This window comes from Amblyraja radiata, chromosome 1, assembly GCF_010909765.2.
Source record: "Amblyraja radiata isolate CabotCenter1 chromosome 1, sAmbRad1.1.pri, whole genome shotgun sequence".
Taxonomy (NCBI): Eukaryota; Metazoa; Chordata; class Chondrichthyes; order Rajiformes; family Rajidae; genus Amblyraja; species Amblyraja radiata.
Genome location: NC_045956.1, coordinates 183,581,167 through 183,599,446, shown reverse-complemented (window position 1 = coordinate 183,599,446; position 18,280 = coordinate 183,581,167). Strand labels below are relative to the sequence as shown.

The 18,280-nt window shown below is 47.1% G+C and overlaps 1 protein-coding gene across 3 annotated transcripts in view; it reads left to right on the top strand.

The window, feature by feature from the left end:
- pcgf1 (polycomb group ring finger 1) overlaps positions 1–18,280 on the top strand; it is a 71,326-nt gene that overhangs the window by 8,109 nt on the left and 44,937 nt on the right. For 2 of the 3 annotated variants that reach the window (XM_033035860.1, XM_033035852.1), the window contains exons 2-3: positions 1,085–1,190; positions 12,993–13,145. In XM_033035860.1, coding sequence (XP_032891751.1) covers positions 1,085–1,190; positions 12,993–13,145 — 259 coding nt within the window. The remainder of the gene's footprint in view (positions 1–1,084; positions 1,191–12,992; positions 13,146–18,280) is intronic. The other variant, XM_033035868.1, reaches the window with a different exon arrangement.

The window sequence follows — 18,280 nt, the reverse complement described above, 5'->3', positions numbered from 1 at the left end:
GGGTTGGTGGTTGAGGCAGATACTATTGTGGCATTTGAATGACTTTTGGATTGGCATATGATTGTGCAGGGAATGGACGGAGATGGATTATACACAGGTAGATGAGAGATGTTCTTGGCACCACATTCGACATGGACATGGTGGGGCAGTGGGCCTTTTGTGCTGTGTTGTTCCATGTTCTATTGGTTTGGGCAATCTGGATCAAGTGAAGCGAGATGTGATGGAGTACACTTGAGAGAGAAATGAGGAGACAAAATGTGGTCTTGAGATGGACCTGGCAGGCAAGGTAAAGGAAAATCCCAAGAGATTCAACATGTATATTAAAAGTAAAAGATTGGCAGGAGATTGATGTATAAAATGTGTATAAAAGACTCCGCTATCTTTAAGAGCCCTATCTACCTCTCTCTTGAAAGTATCCAGAGAACCGGCCTCCACCGCCCTCTGAGGCAGAGAATTCCACAGACTCACCCTCTCTCTGTGAGAAAAAGTATTTCCTCGTCTCCGTTCCAAATGGCTTACCCCCTATTTTTAAACAGTGGCCCCTGGTTCTGGACTCCCCCAACATCGGGAACATGTTTCCTGCCTCCAGCGTGTCCAAACCCTTAATAATCTTATATGTTTCAATAAGGTATCCTCTCATCCTTCTAAATTCCAGAGTACACAACCCCAGCCGCTCCATTCTCTCAGCATATGACAGTCTCAGCCTGTGAAGCCCACATTCTTTGCTTCACCCTGCCGCATGAAGCCCACATTTTCTTCATGATAATATAAAAGTTCTGAAACATTGAATTTTCCCATTTCAAGTCACCCACATTCCCCGTGCACCTTTCCCTCTCCTTGTAGTCCTGTATTCAAAACGCTATCTCCCACTGCGGTTGAAAAAATCATCATCTCCATCTTTTCAATCAGCCCGTAAATCTATACCTCCTGCGTTCAGACTCTTCTGCCATAAAGATCTGTGGCATAAATTGTTGCGGTTTTGAAAGATCTATCAACAATTAAGTATCATCGTGAGAAGGTGTTAACACTGGCCTCTGATACGATCAGTTGCGTGACTCGCGGGCTTATGGTTTATCGTTGGCAGGAAGAAGTAAAAGTGAAGATTAAAGACCTGAACGAACACATCGTCTGTTATCTGTGTGCCGGCTACTTCATCGATGCCACCACGATCACAGAGTGTTTACATACATGTGAGTTTTTGAAGAGAGACTTGTCCCGAGTTGCTGACTCGCGGGACCTCAACATTAAAGGGTCGGCATAGACCTTCCGTGCAGCCTTGGCCGGGAGTCCGGGGAAGAGGGAGGAGTAGCGATGCAAAGAATCTTTCTGTTCAGCTTTCAAATGAGGGCTGCTGTGTCATAGCACTTGCCAGACAACAGCAGGTCAATAGAGTCATAGAGGGATATAGCGTGGAAACAGGCCCTTCGGCCCACACCGACCAACATGTCCCATCTGCACTATTCCCATCTGCCTTTTTCTTTTAAAATCTTTTTATTCGCTTTTTTCCAAAAAACAAAAACAAAACAAAAAAGACAGAGCAAAAAGAGTAATAATAATATCTTTTATTGTCACCGCACCTATGTGCAACGAGAAGCCCAAAACAAGGGGTCACAGTCTTAGAATAAAGGGGAGGTCATTTAAGACTGAGGTGAGAAAAAACGTTTTCACCCAGAGAGTTGTGAATTTGTGGAATTCCCTGCCACAGAGGGCAGTGGAGGCCAAGTCACTGGATGGATTTAAGAGAGAGTTAGATGTGGCCCTTGTGGCTAAAGGGATCAGGGGGTATGGAGAGAAGGCAGGTACAGGATACTGAGTTGGATGATCAGCCATGATCATATTGAATGGCGGTGCAGGCTCGAAGGGCCGATTGGCCTACTCCTGCACCTATTTTCTATGTTTCTATGAGATAACAATGGTATTGATACATAGGGATCAGGATCACATTAACAACAGGTATAACCTAATATGAGTCCAGTGTCAAAATACACATTGAATATAGACCTCCCGGTCTCTATGTAAATATAGTTAAATATTTAAAAGAAAACTTATATGTTGAAATAAAACACAACGATAAAAAGACAAAAAAGAGGAAAAAAGGAAGAAACAAAACCATCCTAAACTAAAGAAAAAAAGAAAGGAAAAAATCTGCCTGCGTTTGGCCCATATCGCTCTAAACCTATCCTATCCATGTGCCTGTCTAAATGTTTCTTAAACATTGCGATAGTACCTTCCTCAAATACCTCCTCAGGCAGCCCCTTCCATACACCCACCACCCTTTGTGTGACAGTTACCCCTCTGATTGCTATTAGACCCGCCCTACTCAACCTCTCCCTACAGCTCACATCCTCTAGACCTGGCAACATTCTCGTAAATCTTTTCTGCTCCCTTTCCAGCTTGACAACCAACATCTTTCCTGTAACATTGTGCCTGGAACCGAACACAGTAGGCTTGGATAGAGTGGATGTGGAGAGGATGTTCCCACTAGTGGGAAAGTCTGGGACTAGAGGTTATAGCCTCAGAATTAAAGGTCGTTCCTTCAGGCACGAGATGAGGAGGAATTTCTTTAGTCAGAGCGTGGTGAATCTGTGGAATTCTTTGCCACAGAAGGCTGTGGAGGCTGTGAATGGATATATTTAAGGCGGTAGTTGAGGCAGAGACTATCACATTTTAAGAAACATTGAGACAGGTGCATGGATAGGATAGGATAAGTTAGAGGGATATGGTCCAAACACTGGCAGGTGGGACTATTGTAGATGGGGCATGTTGGTTGAGGTGGGCTAGTTGGGTTAAAGTGCATGTTGCCGCACTGTATGACTAGATGATTCATAGACACAATGTGCTGGAGTAACTCAGCAGGTCAGGCAGCATCTCTTGGAAACATGGTCAGGTGACATTCTGGGTCGAGACCCTTCTTCAGAGATGCTGCCTAACCTTTTCTATTTGCATATCATTTCTCTTTCTTGTTCTCCTTTCTATTGAGTATGTTATGTATCTATCTGCAGTTATGCCCCACGATCCCCACACTGTATGACTAGATGACTCATAGACACAAAGTGCTGGAGTAACTCAGCAGGTCAGGCAGCATCTCCTTCTTGAACACTTTGTCTACACTGCGAAATCTCCTCAAGGTATGCCTACTTTGAAGAAGTTCTCCTCCTCTCTCCGGAGACAGTTTCTCCTTCCTTCTCCCCGCCACGCCCTATCAGTCTGAAGAAGGGTTTCGGCCCAAAACGTTGCCTATTTCCTTCGCTCCATAGATACTGCTGCACCCGCTGAGTTTCTCCAGCTTTTTTGTGTACCTTCGATTTTCCAGCATCTGCAGTTCCTTCTTGAACAACATGCTGCCTAACCTGTTTGGTTACTCCAGAACATTGTGGCCTTTTGTGTATTAACCTGCATCTCCAGTTCTTTGTTTCTACATTTTGAGCAAAAGAATATTGCCCCCACATTTACAGGCGCTGTCCTGAATCTTCTCTTCCTAATGTTACCCCAGCAAAAAATGACCTTGTAATCAACTAGTCACAAACAGCACCGAAAGGAAGTGAAAACCACAGCATATACAACATTGGTTAGACCCTAGGTACACAAAATTGCTGGGGAAACTCAGCGGGTGCAGCACCATCTATGGAGCGAAGGAAAAGGTTAGACCCTTACTGGAATACGCTTCATGCACCTGGGACCCATACAAGACTGGTCATATCAACACTCTAGAAGGGGTACAGAGTAAAGCAGCAGGCTTTTGCAACCGGGAACTACAATAGAGGTAGCAGTGTCACCCAGATGCTGTCCGACCTGGCTCGAAGGGCCAAATGGCCTACTCCTGCACCTATTGCCTATTGTCTATTGTCTATTGACCTGGAGTGGGAAACGCTGGAAACAAGAAGGGCAAGGAACAGACTAGCCATGTTGTACAAGATTCAAAAGGGGATCGTGGGGCATAACTGCAGATAGATACAAAACATACTCAACAGACAGGAGAACAAGAAAGACAAATGATATGCAAATAGAAACCCCATTCGCCAGGACAGATATTTATAAGAACTCATTCTTTGTAAGAACCTTAAGGGAATGGAATAAACTAGACAACAATATAGTCAAATCACCTTCACGAGACAGTTTTAAGGAGGCACTAACAGCATGTTAGTATGCACAACACATCCAAGTTGGCGATATGCAGAGTATTGCCCTGCCGACTACAAATTCAGAAGGTTCAGAAGCGCAAGCTCTCCAAACAAATTTTTTTCCCTTTTATTCTGCCATCCTTGTTTTTCTCTTGCTTCCATCTTATCATCGGCTCCTACCCTTCCCTGAGCCCACTCTAGATTTTAGTTTAGTTTAGAGGTACAACGTGGGAACAGGACGTTCGGCCCCCTGAGTCCATGCCGACCAGCGATCACCCCGCACACTAACACTATCCAACTCACTAGGAACAATTTACAATTTATACCGAAGTTAATTAACCTACAAACCGGTACATCTTTGTTGTGGGAATAAAGCCGAGATCTTGGAGAAAACCCAGGTCACGGGGAGAACGTACAAACTCTGTGCAGACAGCACCCATAGTCGGGATTGAACCTGGGTCTCTGGCGCTGCAAGGCAGCAACTCTACTGCTGTGCCACCGTGCTACCCAAGAGTCGAGAGTGTTTTATTGTCATATGTCCCGGATGGGACAATGAAATTCTTACATGTTGCAGCACAACAGAATATGTGAAGATGTAAACATAGTACATAACGGGGGAAGAGAAAACAAAGAAAAAGCTCAATAAATAACAAATATAGTGCAATAATAATTTAGTCTTTTGCAGTTCAGAGTTCAGAGCTTATTTGTTGTTGTGTTTAATAGCCTGATGGCTGTAGGGAAGAAGCTGTTCCTGAACCCGGACGTTACAGTTTTCAGGCTCCTGTACCTTCTTCCTGATGGCAGTGGTGAGATGAGTGTGTGGCCAGGATGGTGTGAGTCTTTGATGATTTTGGCTGCCTTTTTAAGTACGATAGATCCCTTCGTCGATGGGGAGGTCAAAGCCGGTGGTGACAACTTTTTGTAGTCTTCTTCGCTCCTGGATGTTCAAGTTGCCGAACCAGGCCACGATGCAACCAGTCAGTATGCTCCCTACCGCGCACCTGTAGAACACGGTATGAACATTGACTTCTCTAACTTCAAGTAACCCTTGCTTTCCCTCTCTCTCCTCCATCCCTCCTCCATCATAGTTCTCTAACCAGTCTGACTGTTACATTTTATCTTTGTATGCTTCGTTGTCAGCTTCCCCTAACTCACAATGATCTATTCTACATATTCCTTGATCCTCGTCCCCTTTGATGTCTCATTTTCACACCTTACCCGTAACTATCTCTGTGTCTCCCTCCCCCCTGACTTTCAGTCTGAAGAAGGGTCCCGAAATGTCACCCATTCCTTTTCTCCAGAGATGCTGCCTGTCCCGCTGAGTTACTCCAGCATTCTGTGTCTATTTACGAGCAAATGAAGCCAGATTAGATGAGGCATCTTGGCTGGCATGGACGAGTTGGACCGAATGGCCTGTTTCCGTGCTGTGGGACTCTGACTCTATTCATTGCTCTTCAGCCAGCCAGCCAGCAAGAACCTGAGCTGAATGTTCATGGTGTTGGCTCCCTAGCTTTCCTTCATCGACTGCCATTCCTTCTGCAGTTGTACAGAGCCCCAGTGAGACCACACCTGGAGCATTGTGTGCAGTTTTGGTCCCCTAATTTGAGGACGGACATTCTTGCTATTGAGGGAGTGCAGCGTAGGTTTACAAGGTTAATTTCCGGGATGGCGGGACTGTCATATGCTGAGAGAATGGAGCAGCTGGGCTTGTATACTCTGGAGTTTAGATGGATGAGAGGGGATCTTATTGAAACAAATAAGATTGTTATGGGCTTGGACACACTAGAGGCAGAAAACATGTTCCCGATGTTGGGGGAGTCCAGAACCAGGGGCCACAGTTTAAGAATAAGAAGTAAGCCATTTAGAACGGAGACGAGGAAACACTTTTTCTCACAGAGAGTGGTGAGTCTGTGGAATTCTCTGCCTCGGAGGGCAGTGGAGGCAGGTTCTCTGGATGCTTTCAAGAGAGAGCTGGATAGGGCTCTTAAAAATAGCGGAGTCATGGGGATATGGGGAGAAGGCAGGAACGGGGTACTGATTGGGGATGATCAGCCATGATCACATTGAATGGCGGTGCTGGCTGGAAGGGCCAAATGGCCTACTCCTGCACCTATTGTCTATTGTCTATTGCCTCCGTGGCCAATGGCCCTCTCTGAGCACAACCTATTCACACAGACTTTTCTTTAAAGAAAAACTCTGAATCAATTAATATCTGCTCCATAGGTGAACTTAACAACCTGCAATAAATGCAATTGATATATTGCGTCTTGGCAGTAAAACGCATACTTCACAAATCTTAATGTAATTGTGACTTTTATTGGCGTACCTAAATCTCCATATTTTTTTCAAAGAGATGACTAGCAGATTTTGGGAGAAAGGGTTGTGAAATTTAATCAGTTCCTCAGTTATCAATTATACAAGTTCCTGTGGAGAAAATGCTGAGTAATGCCCTGAAAGGAGTGTAGAGTGGGAGAGATGAGCTTTAGAATGTACTTTACATTTAAACTTCGACTTCAACTTTGACGCAGATACAGCATAGAAACAGCACGGGGGTGCAGCGGTAGAGTTGCTGCCTCACAGTGCCAGAGACCCGGGTTCGATCCTGAATAAGGGCGCTGTCTGAATGGAGTTTGTACATTCCCCCTGTGACTGCGTGGGTTGTTTCCGTGTACTCCAGTTTCCTCCCACAGATTCTGCGCCAGCCAACAATAGTCTTATCCTGCACGCATCCGGGACAATGTACAGAAACCAATTAACACGTCTTTGGAGTGTGGGCGGAAACCGGAAAACTAATGTGGTCACAATGAGAAATACAAACTCTGTCTAGACAAGTACCCGTAGTCAGGATCGAACCCAGGCCTCTGGTGCTGTAAGGTCTGGGAGGTCATTTAAAAACTTTTTCACCCAGAGAGTTGTGAATTTATGGAATTCCCTGCCACAGAGGGCAGTGGAGGCCAAATCACTGGATGGATTTAAGAGAGAGATAGATAGAGCTCTAGGGGCTAGTGGAGTCAAGGGATATGGGGAGAAGGCAGGCACGGGTTATTGATAGGGGACGATCAGCCATGATCACAATGAATGGCAGTGCTGGCTCGAAGGGCCGAATGGCCTCCTCCTGCACCTATTTTCTATGTTTCTAAGGCAGAAACTCTACTGCTGAGTCATTCCTCGCACTTACCTGGAAGCAGGTACGATATTGGCCTCTTGAGGCTTTTAGATAGGCAGAGAATTGAGAGATTTATCTCGGACTATCCTTAATCGCACTTGGCTGGCATTACCTTGCACTAAACGTTATTCCTTTATCATGCATCATATACACTGTGAATGGCTCAATTGTAATCGCGTATTGTCTTTCTGCTGACTGGATAGAACGCAACAAAAGCTTTTTCACTGTATTTCGGTACACGTGACAATAAACTAAACTGAACAGTATCTTGGCATCATGTTTGGCGTCGACACTGTGGGCCGAAGGGCCTGCTCCCGTGCTGTTCTACGTTTAGCCACCCAACACTGATGCCATATGAGGATGCTGGGGTAACAGAGAGTGGGATTCCTGTGGTGTTTCTCTCACTAAACTTTCTCTCTTCCAGGCTAATATAATGTCCCCTATTAAAAGGACTTTATAGAGTCTGCCTCCACATTTTGTGGAGGGGAAATGAGAATTCCTAGCCACCCTCTGTTTAAAGACCTTTTTTTTTTTTGCCTAGTTCGTGAGGCTGGCTGGGTCCGATTATCTGCAGCCTCTCCAACTGTTTCGTAACTTCATGGGAAGCTTGGAAAGGACAAGACTAGAGTGGCGCAGCGGTAGAGTTGCTGCCTTACGGTGCTTGCCGCGCCAGAGACCCGGGTTCGATCCACACCACGGAGTTTGCACGTTCTCCCCGTGACCTGTGTGGGTTTTCTCCAGGATCTCCGGTTTCCTCCCACACCTCAAAGGCGTACAGATTTGTAGGTTAATTGGCTTGGCATGAATAAATTGTCTCTAGTGTGTGTAGGATAGTGTTAATGTGCGGAGATCGCCGGTCGGGGTGGACTCGGTGGGCCGAAGGGCCTGTTTCTGCGCTGTATCTCTAAACTAAACTAAACTAATGGACGCAGGCAACAGCAAGGGTTTTAGTTTAGTTTAGAGATGCAATAGACAGGAGTAGGCCATTCGGCCCATCGAGCCAGCACCGCCATTCAATGTGATCATGGCTGATCATCCCCAATCAGTACCTCGTACCTGCCTTCTCCCCATATGCAACGCGGGGAAACTCTCTTTCTCTTTGGTCCACCTAGTTTGCGCCGACTTGCAATCCTCACTCACTTAGACTATCCTACACACACTATGGGGCAATTTACAATTAAAGCAAACCAACTACCTGACAAACCTGTATGTCTTTGGAGTGTGGGAGGAAACCTGGAGATCCCGGGGGAGAAAATCTACGCAGGTCACGGGTGGATCGTACTAACTCTGTACAGACCAGCACCCGAAGTCAGGATCGAACCCGGGTCTCAGGTGCTGTAAGACAGCAATTCTACGCTGCCCTACTTGGCAATGGGTTTACAACGGACCTATTCGTGAGGCGGGAACCCCTCCCTATCACCATCGCTGGAGAGCTCTGGACTTGCCTGCTTTCCAAGCAAGTTGAAGTCACCAGGGATGAGGTTATTGCTTAGAGTCAGCGTGGAAACACCAGCCAACATGTCCCATCTACACTCGTCCCACCTGCCTGCGTTTGCCCCATATCCCTCCAAATGAGTCCTATCCATGTACCTGTCTAAATGTTTCCTATATGTTGCAGTAGTACCTGCCTCTATTACCTCCTCTGGCAGCTCGTTCCATAAGTACAAAAAAAAAGTTGCCCCTCGTGTTCGTGTTCAATCTTTTCCCCCCTCACCTTAAACCTATGCTTCTACATCTAATATTGTAGAGTGGCGACACAACAAACTGCAAGTGGTATCCAGTCAACGGAGGTATAAATGGAGTCAATAGAAGGGAGGTTGGTTTGTGTGATGGTCTGGGCTGCGATCTTGGATGGAGCTGTTCCCAAACCTTGCTGCGATGCATCCCAGGCAACTGAACCATCCTACCACAACCAGAGAGCAGTGCTGAACTACAGTCTACTTCTTTGGTGGCCCTCGGACTTGGCTGGCTTCACCTTGCACTAAACGTTATCCCCTTATCATGTATCTATGCGCTGTAAATGGCTCGTTTGGAATTGTGTTTTGGCTTTCTGCTCACTGGTTAGCACGCAACAAAAGCTTTTCACTGCATGGGCGGAAATGAACTGAACTGAAATGCCCCGAGTCCAGAACCAGGGGCCACAGTCGTAGAATAAAGGGGAGGTCATTTAAGACTGAGGTGAGAAAAAACTTTTTCACCCAGAGAGTTGTGAATTTATGGAATTCCCTGCCACAGAGGGCAGTGGAGGCCAAGTCACTGGATGGATTTAAGAGAGAGTTAGATAGAGCTCTAGGGGCGAGTGGAGTCAAGGGATATGGGGAGAAGGCAGGCACGGGTTATTGATTGGGGCCGATCAGCCATGATCACAATGAATGGCGGTGCTGGCTCGAAGGTCCGAATGGCCTCCTCCTGCACCTATTTTCTATCTTTCTCTGTTTTCTACAGGGCGTCTGTAGAGGTTGGTGAGAGCCACTGATTATGAATCCGAACTAAATTTTGCTTGCAATACATTCTCTTGCCACCAGGTGTTGCTGTTTCTCCTGATATCATTCTGTGTTATAGAGTGTCGTACATAGTGTTTAATAGTGTTAGGATGTTAATATTGCAGCACATGTTATTAAGTAGGTGTTATTGTGCTTCCACGGAAGCGGAGGCATGAAAAAGCATTTGATCAGCTTACTGTGCAGCCGAGAGTCGTACAGCATAGAGACTGGCCCTTAGGCCTCCCTGTATCCACATTAGCCACAAGGGGGCCGAACTATTCTGAGCCCATTCTACAGTGTTTGGAACATCGCCTTCTATGTCCCGGTGATTCTAATGCCCCTGGGATACTGTAGGAACAAGAAACAGCATATGCTGGTTTGGCAAGGAAAGACACAGAGTAATGCCCCTGTCCCACTTGGGAAACCTGAACGGAAACCTCTGGAGACTTTGCGCCCCACCCAATGTTTCCGTGCGGTTCCCGGAGGTTGCAGGTGGTTGCCGCAGGTTGCAGGTAGTGGAAGCAGGTAGGGAGACTGACAAAAACCTCCGGGAACCACACGGAAACCTTGGGCGGGGCGCAAAGTCTCCTGAGGTTTCCGTTCAGGTTTCCCAAGTGGGACAGGGGCATAAGGAGTCAAGAGTAGATGCAAAATGCTGGAGTAACTCAGCGGGACAGGCAGCATCTCAGGAGCGAAGGAGTGGGTGACGTTCCTCCGAAGTAGGGTCTCGACCCGAAACGTCACCCATTCCTTTTCTCCAGACATGCTGCCTGTCCCACTGAGTTACTCCAGCTTTTTGTGTCTTAATCTTCGGTGTAAACCAGCATCTGCAGTTCCTTCCTACGCAAAGTCAAGAGTGTTTGATTATCCCCTCCCTTCCCCCCCCCCCCTCACTGCATCCAGCTATCACTTGCCAGACTTTGACCTGCTCCATGCCTCTTCCAGCTTTCTTTCCCCTCCCCCTGACCCCCCCCCAACACCCCATAATCGAAGGGTCTCGACCTAAAACGTCACCTATCAATGTTTTCCAGAGATGCTGCCTGTGTTTTAATATGTACCTGTTAAGCTGCAGCAGGTAAGAATTTCATTGTTAATAATTCTTGAATGATTTTTCTAAAGTCCAATTCCCTTTTGCAGGTCCCCAATGAATCAGCTTCCATAATATGTTTCAGGAAAAAATGCCAGACTAGACACTTGGCAAGAACAATGTAATTCTTACTTGCTGAATCTTAACATGCCTGGAAATGCAATACACAGATAAAATATAATTTTAAAAAAATCAATAAATGAATAGCTGTGACCCTCGGCAGCAATAATAGCGCAAAAGACTGTTAATAAGTTAGAGATAGTCCCAAAGATCTGGCATAGCTTCAGTGGTGCCAGCAGCCAAATTCTTTGCCTGGTGCTTCTGTCAATTGTCAGATGTACCGAAAACTGATGAAGGAAATTCTTACTTGCAGCAGCCTAACGGGTCTGTGAGCACAGTTCTCAATAGATAACATTGTAAAACACACACAAAGCAGTTCCATACATAAATGAACCCAATATTAGGGAGGGGACAGCAGGGTGGCGCAGCGGTAGAAACATAGAAACATAGAAAATAGGTGCAGGAGTAGGCCATTCGGCCATTCGAGCCTGCACCGCCATTCAATATGATCATGGCTGATCATCCAACTCAGTATCCTGTACCTGCCTTCTCTCCATACCCCCTGATCCCTTTAGCCACAAGGGCCACATCTAACTCCCTCTTAAATATAGCCAATGAACAGGCCTCAACTACCTTCTGTGGCAGAGAGTTTCAGAGATTCACCACTCTCTGTGTAAAAAATGTTTTTCTCATCTCGGTCCTAAAGGATTTCCCCTTTATCCTTAAACTGTGCCCCCTTGTCCTGGACTTCCCCAACATCGGATACAATCTTCCTGCATCTAGCCTGTCCAACCCCTTAAGAATTTTGTAAGTTTCTTTAAGATTCCCCCTCAATCTTCTAAATTCTAGCGAATACAAGCCGAGTCTATCCAGTCTTTCTTCATATGAAAGTCCTGACATCCCAGGAATCAGTCTGGTGAACCTTCTCTGTACTCCCTCTATGGCAAGAATGTCTTTCCTCAGATTTGGAGACCAAAACTGTACACAATACTCCAAGCGTGGTCTCACCAATACCCTGTACAACTGCAGTAGAGTCGCTGCCTTATGCCAGTGACCAGGGTTCGATCCTGACTACGGACGCTGTCTGTACGGAGTTTGTGCGTTTTCCCCGTGGGTTTTTTCCCCGGGATCTCCGGTGCCCTCCCACGCTCCAAAGAGGTACAGATTTGTGTAGGTCAATTGACCTTTGTGTGTGGAATAGTTCCATTGTACGGGGATCGCTGGTCGGTGCGGACTCGGTGGGCCGAAGTGCCTGTTTCCGCACTGTATCTCTAAACTAAGCTACGCTAAAAATGAGTGCAGAACAAAACACAAGCCCATGATGTATCCCAATAGAAAACCTTCTACGGCGCACCTGTGGAAGTTGGTGAGCGTTGTAGTGGATATAATTGCTGGAGAAACTCAGCGGGTACGGCAGCATCTATGGAGCGAAGGAAATAGGCAACGTTTCGGGACGAAACGTTGCCTATTTCCTTCGCTCCATAGATGCTGCCGTACCCGCTGAGTTTCTCCAGCAATTTTTGTCTACCTTCGATTTTCAAGTCAAGTCAAGTGAGTTTATTGTCATGTGTCCCTGATAAGACAATTCAGCACACAGAACATAGTAGGCATTTACTCCAAAACAGATCAGTGTGTCCATATACCATAATATAAATATATACACATTTTCGGATTTTCCAGCAGATCCTTCTTGAACGTTGTAGTGGATATGCTGGACTTAGAAACATAGAAAATAGTTGCAGGATAGGCCATTCGTACCCTTCGAGCCTGCGCCGCCATTCAATATGATCATGGCTGATCATCCTCAGACTTCCAAGGACGAGGCGTTGGGTGTGGTTTCTTCTGCTGGCTGCCTGCAGTTTCGAGGTAGCGGCTCCTGCAGATCCCTTTGACGGTGGGGAGGTCGGTACCCGTGATGGAACCGCGTTTTTTTTTTGCCATCTCCTTCGTTCCCGGCCGTTCCGAGTTGCCGAGCCAGGCCCGCTACGGAGCCGGTCGGTCGGTCCGTCCGAGATGTTTGCTTGCCCGAGTCTCGAGAGCACGGCCAATTCAAAGGTCCCCCTTTTCCTTTCCAGTTTGCAAGAGCTGCATTGTGAAGTACCTACAGACCAGCAAATACTGCCCCATGTGTAACATCAAAATCCACGAGACCCAGCCTCTCCTCAACCTCAAGCTCGACCGAGTGATGCAAGACATTGTCTTCAAGCTGGTGCCCGGCTTGCAGGAGAGTAAGTACGTTTGCAGCTTGCCTGAGAACCTTTCCTTCGCAAGTCTGTTCCATCTGACATTCTGTGTGTACTTGCTATGGGGGAAGTGTGCAGCGAACGGTCGCCAGGACATGAGGGTGGAGCTGCGGTAGAGATGCTGCCTTACAACGCCAGGCTGTGGGTGCTGTCTGTATGCACTTTGTACCTGCTTGCCGTGACTGCATGGGTTTTCGAGTCATGAAGTCATACAGTGCGAAACAGGCCCTTCTGCCCAACTTGCCCATGCCGCCCAACATGTCCTGTCTACACAAGTTCCACCTACCTGCTTTTGCACCATATCTCTCTAAACCTGTCCTATCCATGTACCTGTCTAAATGCTTCTTAAATGTTATAGTGTCATAGTCATACAGCATGGAAACAGGCCCTTTGGCCCAATTTGCCCACACCGGCCAACATGCCCCATCTGCCATAGTCCGACCTGCCTGCGTTTGGCCCATATCCCTCTAAACCTATCCAATACACCTACCTGACTACATGTTTCCTAAAGGGTACAATAGTACCTGCCTCAACTACCTCACGGGATGCAAATGGTATATACTAGAAGGCATAGATTTAAGGTGAGAGGAAGCAACATTTCAAGGAGATGCATGAGGCAGATTTTTTACATAGAGGGTGGTGAGTGCCTGAAACGCAGTGGAGCAATATCGATTATATGCAGGCAGATAAAGGTTGGCCTTGGCATCATGTTCGGCACAGACAATGTGGGCCGAAGGGCCTGTTCCTGTGCTGTACTGTTGTACAATAGGTACAGGAGTAGGCCATTTGGCCCTCCGAGCCTTCGATCCTGGGAATTAACCTTGTAAATCTACGCTGCACTTCCTCAATAGCAAGAATATCCTTCCTCAAATTAGAGGACCAAAACTGCACACAATACTCCAGGTGTGGTCTCACTAGGGCTCTGTACAACTGCAGAAGGACCTCTTTGCTCCTATATCCGATCTGTTTGAATGCGAAGGGCTGGGGTAGCAGTTAGTGAGAGGTGGATGCAAGTGAGGGGTTGATCTGTATACCCTAGCACTAGATCCTGCCCCACCCCTTCCCCTCGCCTCCCACTGCCAGGTTTCTCTCCGTCAGTCTGAAGAAGGACCCCAAGTGAGTGGCACAGTTGGGCTGCAGTAAAGTCGCTGCCTTCGAGTGCAAGAGACCCGGGTTTCTGCAGTTTAATGTGGATAAATGTGAGGTTATCCACTTTGGTAGCAAAAACAGGAAGGCAGATTATTATCTAAATGGTGTCAAGTTGGGAAATGGGTAAGTACAACGGGATCTGGGGGTCCTTGTTCATTAGTCACTCAAAGTAAGCATGCAGGTACAGCAGGCAGTTAAGAAAGTGGATGACATGTTGGCCTTCATAACGAGGAATTGAGTACAGGAGCAAAGAGGTCCTTCTGCAGTTGGACAGGACCCTAGTGAGACCACACCTGGAGTATTGTGTGCAGTTTTTATCTCCAAATTTGAGGAGGACATTCTCGCTATTGAGGGAATGCAGTGTAGGTTCACGAGGTTAATTCCTGGGATGGCGGGACTGTCATATGCTGAGAGAATGGAATGGCTGGGCTTGTACACTCTGGAATTTAGAAGGATGAGAGGGGATCTTATTGAAACATATAAGATTATTAAGGGTTTGGACAAGCTAGAGGCAGGAAACATGTTCCCGATGTTGGGGGAGTCCAGAACCAGGGACCACAGTTTAAGAATAATGAGTAAGCCATTTAGAACAGAGATGAGGAAACACTTTTTCATACAGAGAGTTGTGAGTCTGGAATTCGCTGCCTCAGAGGGCGGTGGAAGCCGGTTCTCTGGATACTTTCAAGAGAGAGCTCGATAGGGCTCTTAAAGATAGCGGAGCCAGGGGATATGGGGAGGGCATGAACGGGGTACTGATTGTGGATGATCAGCCATGATCACATTGAATGGCGGTGCTGGCTCGAAGGGCCGAATGGCCTAGTCCTGCACCTATTGTCTATTGGCTCAATCCGGACTACGGGTGCTGTCTGTACATTCTCCAACAGTTTTTTTTTTTTTTTTTTGCTTGGGGTCTGTTTACACTTGCAAGTCCGTAGTCCGGTCCCGATATACACACGGCATATTAAGCTGGCTCGCTCTGGAGAACCTCGTTCTGTTGTCTGCAGTTTTTGTCACCCCGCTAGAGGAAGGATGTCATTTAGGTTGGGAAGGGTTCGGAAAAGATTCACAAGGACGTTGCCGGAATTGGAGGGCTCGAGTTATAAGCAGAGGCTGGATAAGTTTAATGGAGCTATACGGGGAGAGTTTCTCTTCTACACAGAGCGTGATGGGGGTCTGGGATGGTGGTGGAGCAGAAACGATAGTGGTGTTTAGAGGCTTTTTGTTGGGCACATGGAAATGCAGGGAATGGAGAGGTTTGGATCATGTACAGGCAGATGAAATGTGTAGGAAGGAACTGCAGATGCCGGTTTACACCAAACTTGGATGCAAAATGCTGGCGTAACTCAGCTGGTCAGGCAGCATCTCTGGATTTTGCTGGTTGGAACCCTTCTTCCGACCCGAAAAGGCCAGAACAAATCAGGGCCGGCAACAGATGACCTTAGGAAGTGTGGAGTGCATAATGGCCCGTTGTTTAGTTTAAGATAGACACAAAATGCTGGAGTAACTTAGCGGGACAGGCAGCAGCTCTGGAGAGAAGGAATGGGTGACGTTTCGCGTCGAGACCCTTCTTCAGTTTAGTTTAGTCCGGTTTAGAGACACAGCACGGAAACAGGCCCTTCGGCCCAACGGGTCCACGCCGATTAACGATTCACGTACACTAATGCCCCTGTCCAACTTAGGAAACCTTAACGGAAACCTCTGCAGACTTTGCGCCCCACCCAAGGTTTCCGGCTTCGACTAAAAAATTACCGATTTTTAAAACGGCAACCTATTTTTAGTCGCGGCCGGCTTTGAATTTTTTGAAATAATCGCCGGAACATAGAAGAAGCGGAAACCATTTTCGACCATTAGGGAGACTGACCAAAACCTCCGGGAACCGCACGGAAACCTTGGGTGGGGCGCAAAGTCTCCAGAGGTTTCCGTTCAGGTTTCCTAAGTGGGACAGGGGCATAACACTATCCTACACACACTAGGGGCAATCTTACATTTATACCAAGCCAATTAGCCTGCAAACTTGTACATATTTGGAGCATGGTAAGAAACCGGAGCAACCGGAGAAAACCCACGCAGGTCACGTACAAACACCGTACAGACAGCACCGTAGGCATGATCGCACCAGGGTCTCTGGCGTGGTAAGATAGCAACTTTACCGTTGCACCACCGTGCCAACCCTAAGAAGAAGGGTCTCGACCCGAAACGTCATCGATTCTTTTTCTCCAGAGACGCTGCCTGACCCGCGGAGTTACTCCAGCATTCTATGTCAATCTTCTATTACAGGCAGATGATGAGATCAGTTTAGCTAGGCATCATGTTCGGCACAAACATTGTGGGCCGTACTGTTCTATAGCACTATCGTAAGATACAGGAGCAGAATGAGGCTCTTCTGCCCATTGAGTCTGCTCTGTCATTTGATCACGGCTGATCTATTTTTCCCTCCAACCCCATTCTCCTGCCTTCTCCCTGTAACATTTACCACCCTTACTAATCAAGAACCTATCAATCTCCGTTTTAAGGCTGAGCCTATTTTTCCGAAAGCGTTCCTGAACTATCCCACTATTGGAAACATCCTGTCCTCATCCACCTGTCTATTCAGTTTCGTTACGTTTAATGTCACGTGTACCGAGGTACAGTGAAAAGCTTTTGTTGCGTGCTAACCAGTCAGCAGGAAGGCTATACACGACTACAATCGAGACATTCACAGAGTACCGATACGTGATGAAGGGAATAATGTTTAGTGCAAGGTAAAGCCAGCAAAGTCTGATCAAAGATAGCCTGAGGGTCTCCAATGAGGTAGATAGTAGTTCAGGACTGCTCTCAGGTTGTGATAGGATGGTTCAGTTGCCTGATAACAGCTGGGAGGAAACTGTCCCTGAATTTGGTGGTATAAATCTTTCTTAAACATTTTGTCTACTCCATTGTCTACCTTCGATTTTTCCAGCATCTGCAGTTCTTTCTCAAACACTGAATCTGGAGGTGTGCGTTTTCACACTTCTAAGCCTTTTGCCCGATGGGAGAGGGGAGAAGAGGGAGTGGCCGGGCCTTTCATTATCCCATTAAATTGGCCCAATTCTCCCACCACCACTGTGATTAGCCAAAACCAATTAGCCCTCCAACCACCGTCTATTCACTCAAATGGCAGAAAGGGGAAACCCACATGGTCACGAGGAGACCATGCAAACTCCACACAGACAGCACCGGAGGTCAGGATCGAACCCAAGTCTCTGGAACTCTCGGCAGTAGCTCGACCAGCGGCGCCACTATTGTTCAGCAGATCTTACGTCTTTCCCTTTTTATAGCTTGTTATTAAGCCCCTGACCCACTTTCACGACCTAATTGGCGACCTCTGCCGAGTTTGCCCTTGACTCATACTCGCAGCATGGTTGCCACGAGGTTGTAGGAGGTCGTAGGTCGCTCTTCCTCATGCTCGTGAGTGGTCTCCGCGTACTCGTGACCTCAAGTAGGTCGCGACGTTTTCCCCAGCCTGATAAAAAATGTCCACGAGTAAAAATAAAGGTTGGCATGCAAAGAATTGATACTTTTTACTCGTAGATAGGTTAGTAGGTAGGTTGTAGTAGGTCGTGATGGTAGTCGTAGGTCGATAACTGGCCCGAGAAAAAATGCAAACATGACATCATTTTATCATGTGATCATTTTCCACTTGTAGCTAGTCGTAGTTGGTCTTAGGTGTGGAAGACTGAGGTTGAGGGGGGTCGTAGGAGGTCGTAGACATAGTCGTAGGAGGTCGTAGACATAGTCGTAGGAAGTCTTTTACTTCGGCGAGTCAACACGACCTTGACATTTTTTTCAACTCGTCTAGGGTCTTCTAAACTCGTCCGTTAGGTCGGCCAAGTGGGACAGGCGCTTAATGCAGCACGGTGGCACAGCTGTAGAGTTGCTGCCTCACAGCGCCAGAGATCCGGGATGGATCCTGACTACGGGTGCTGTCTGTGCAGAGTTTGTACGCTCTCCCA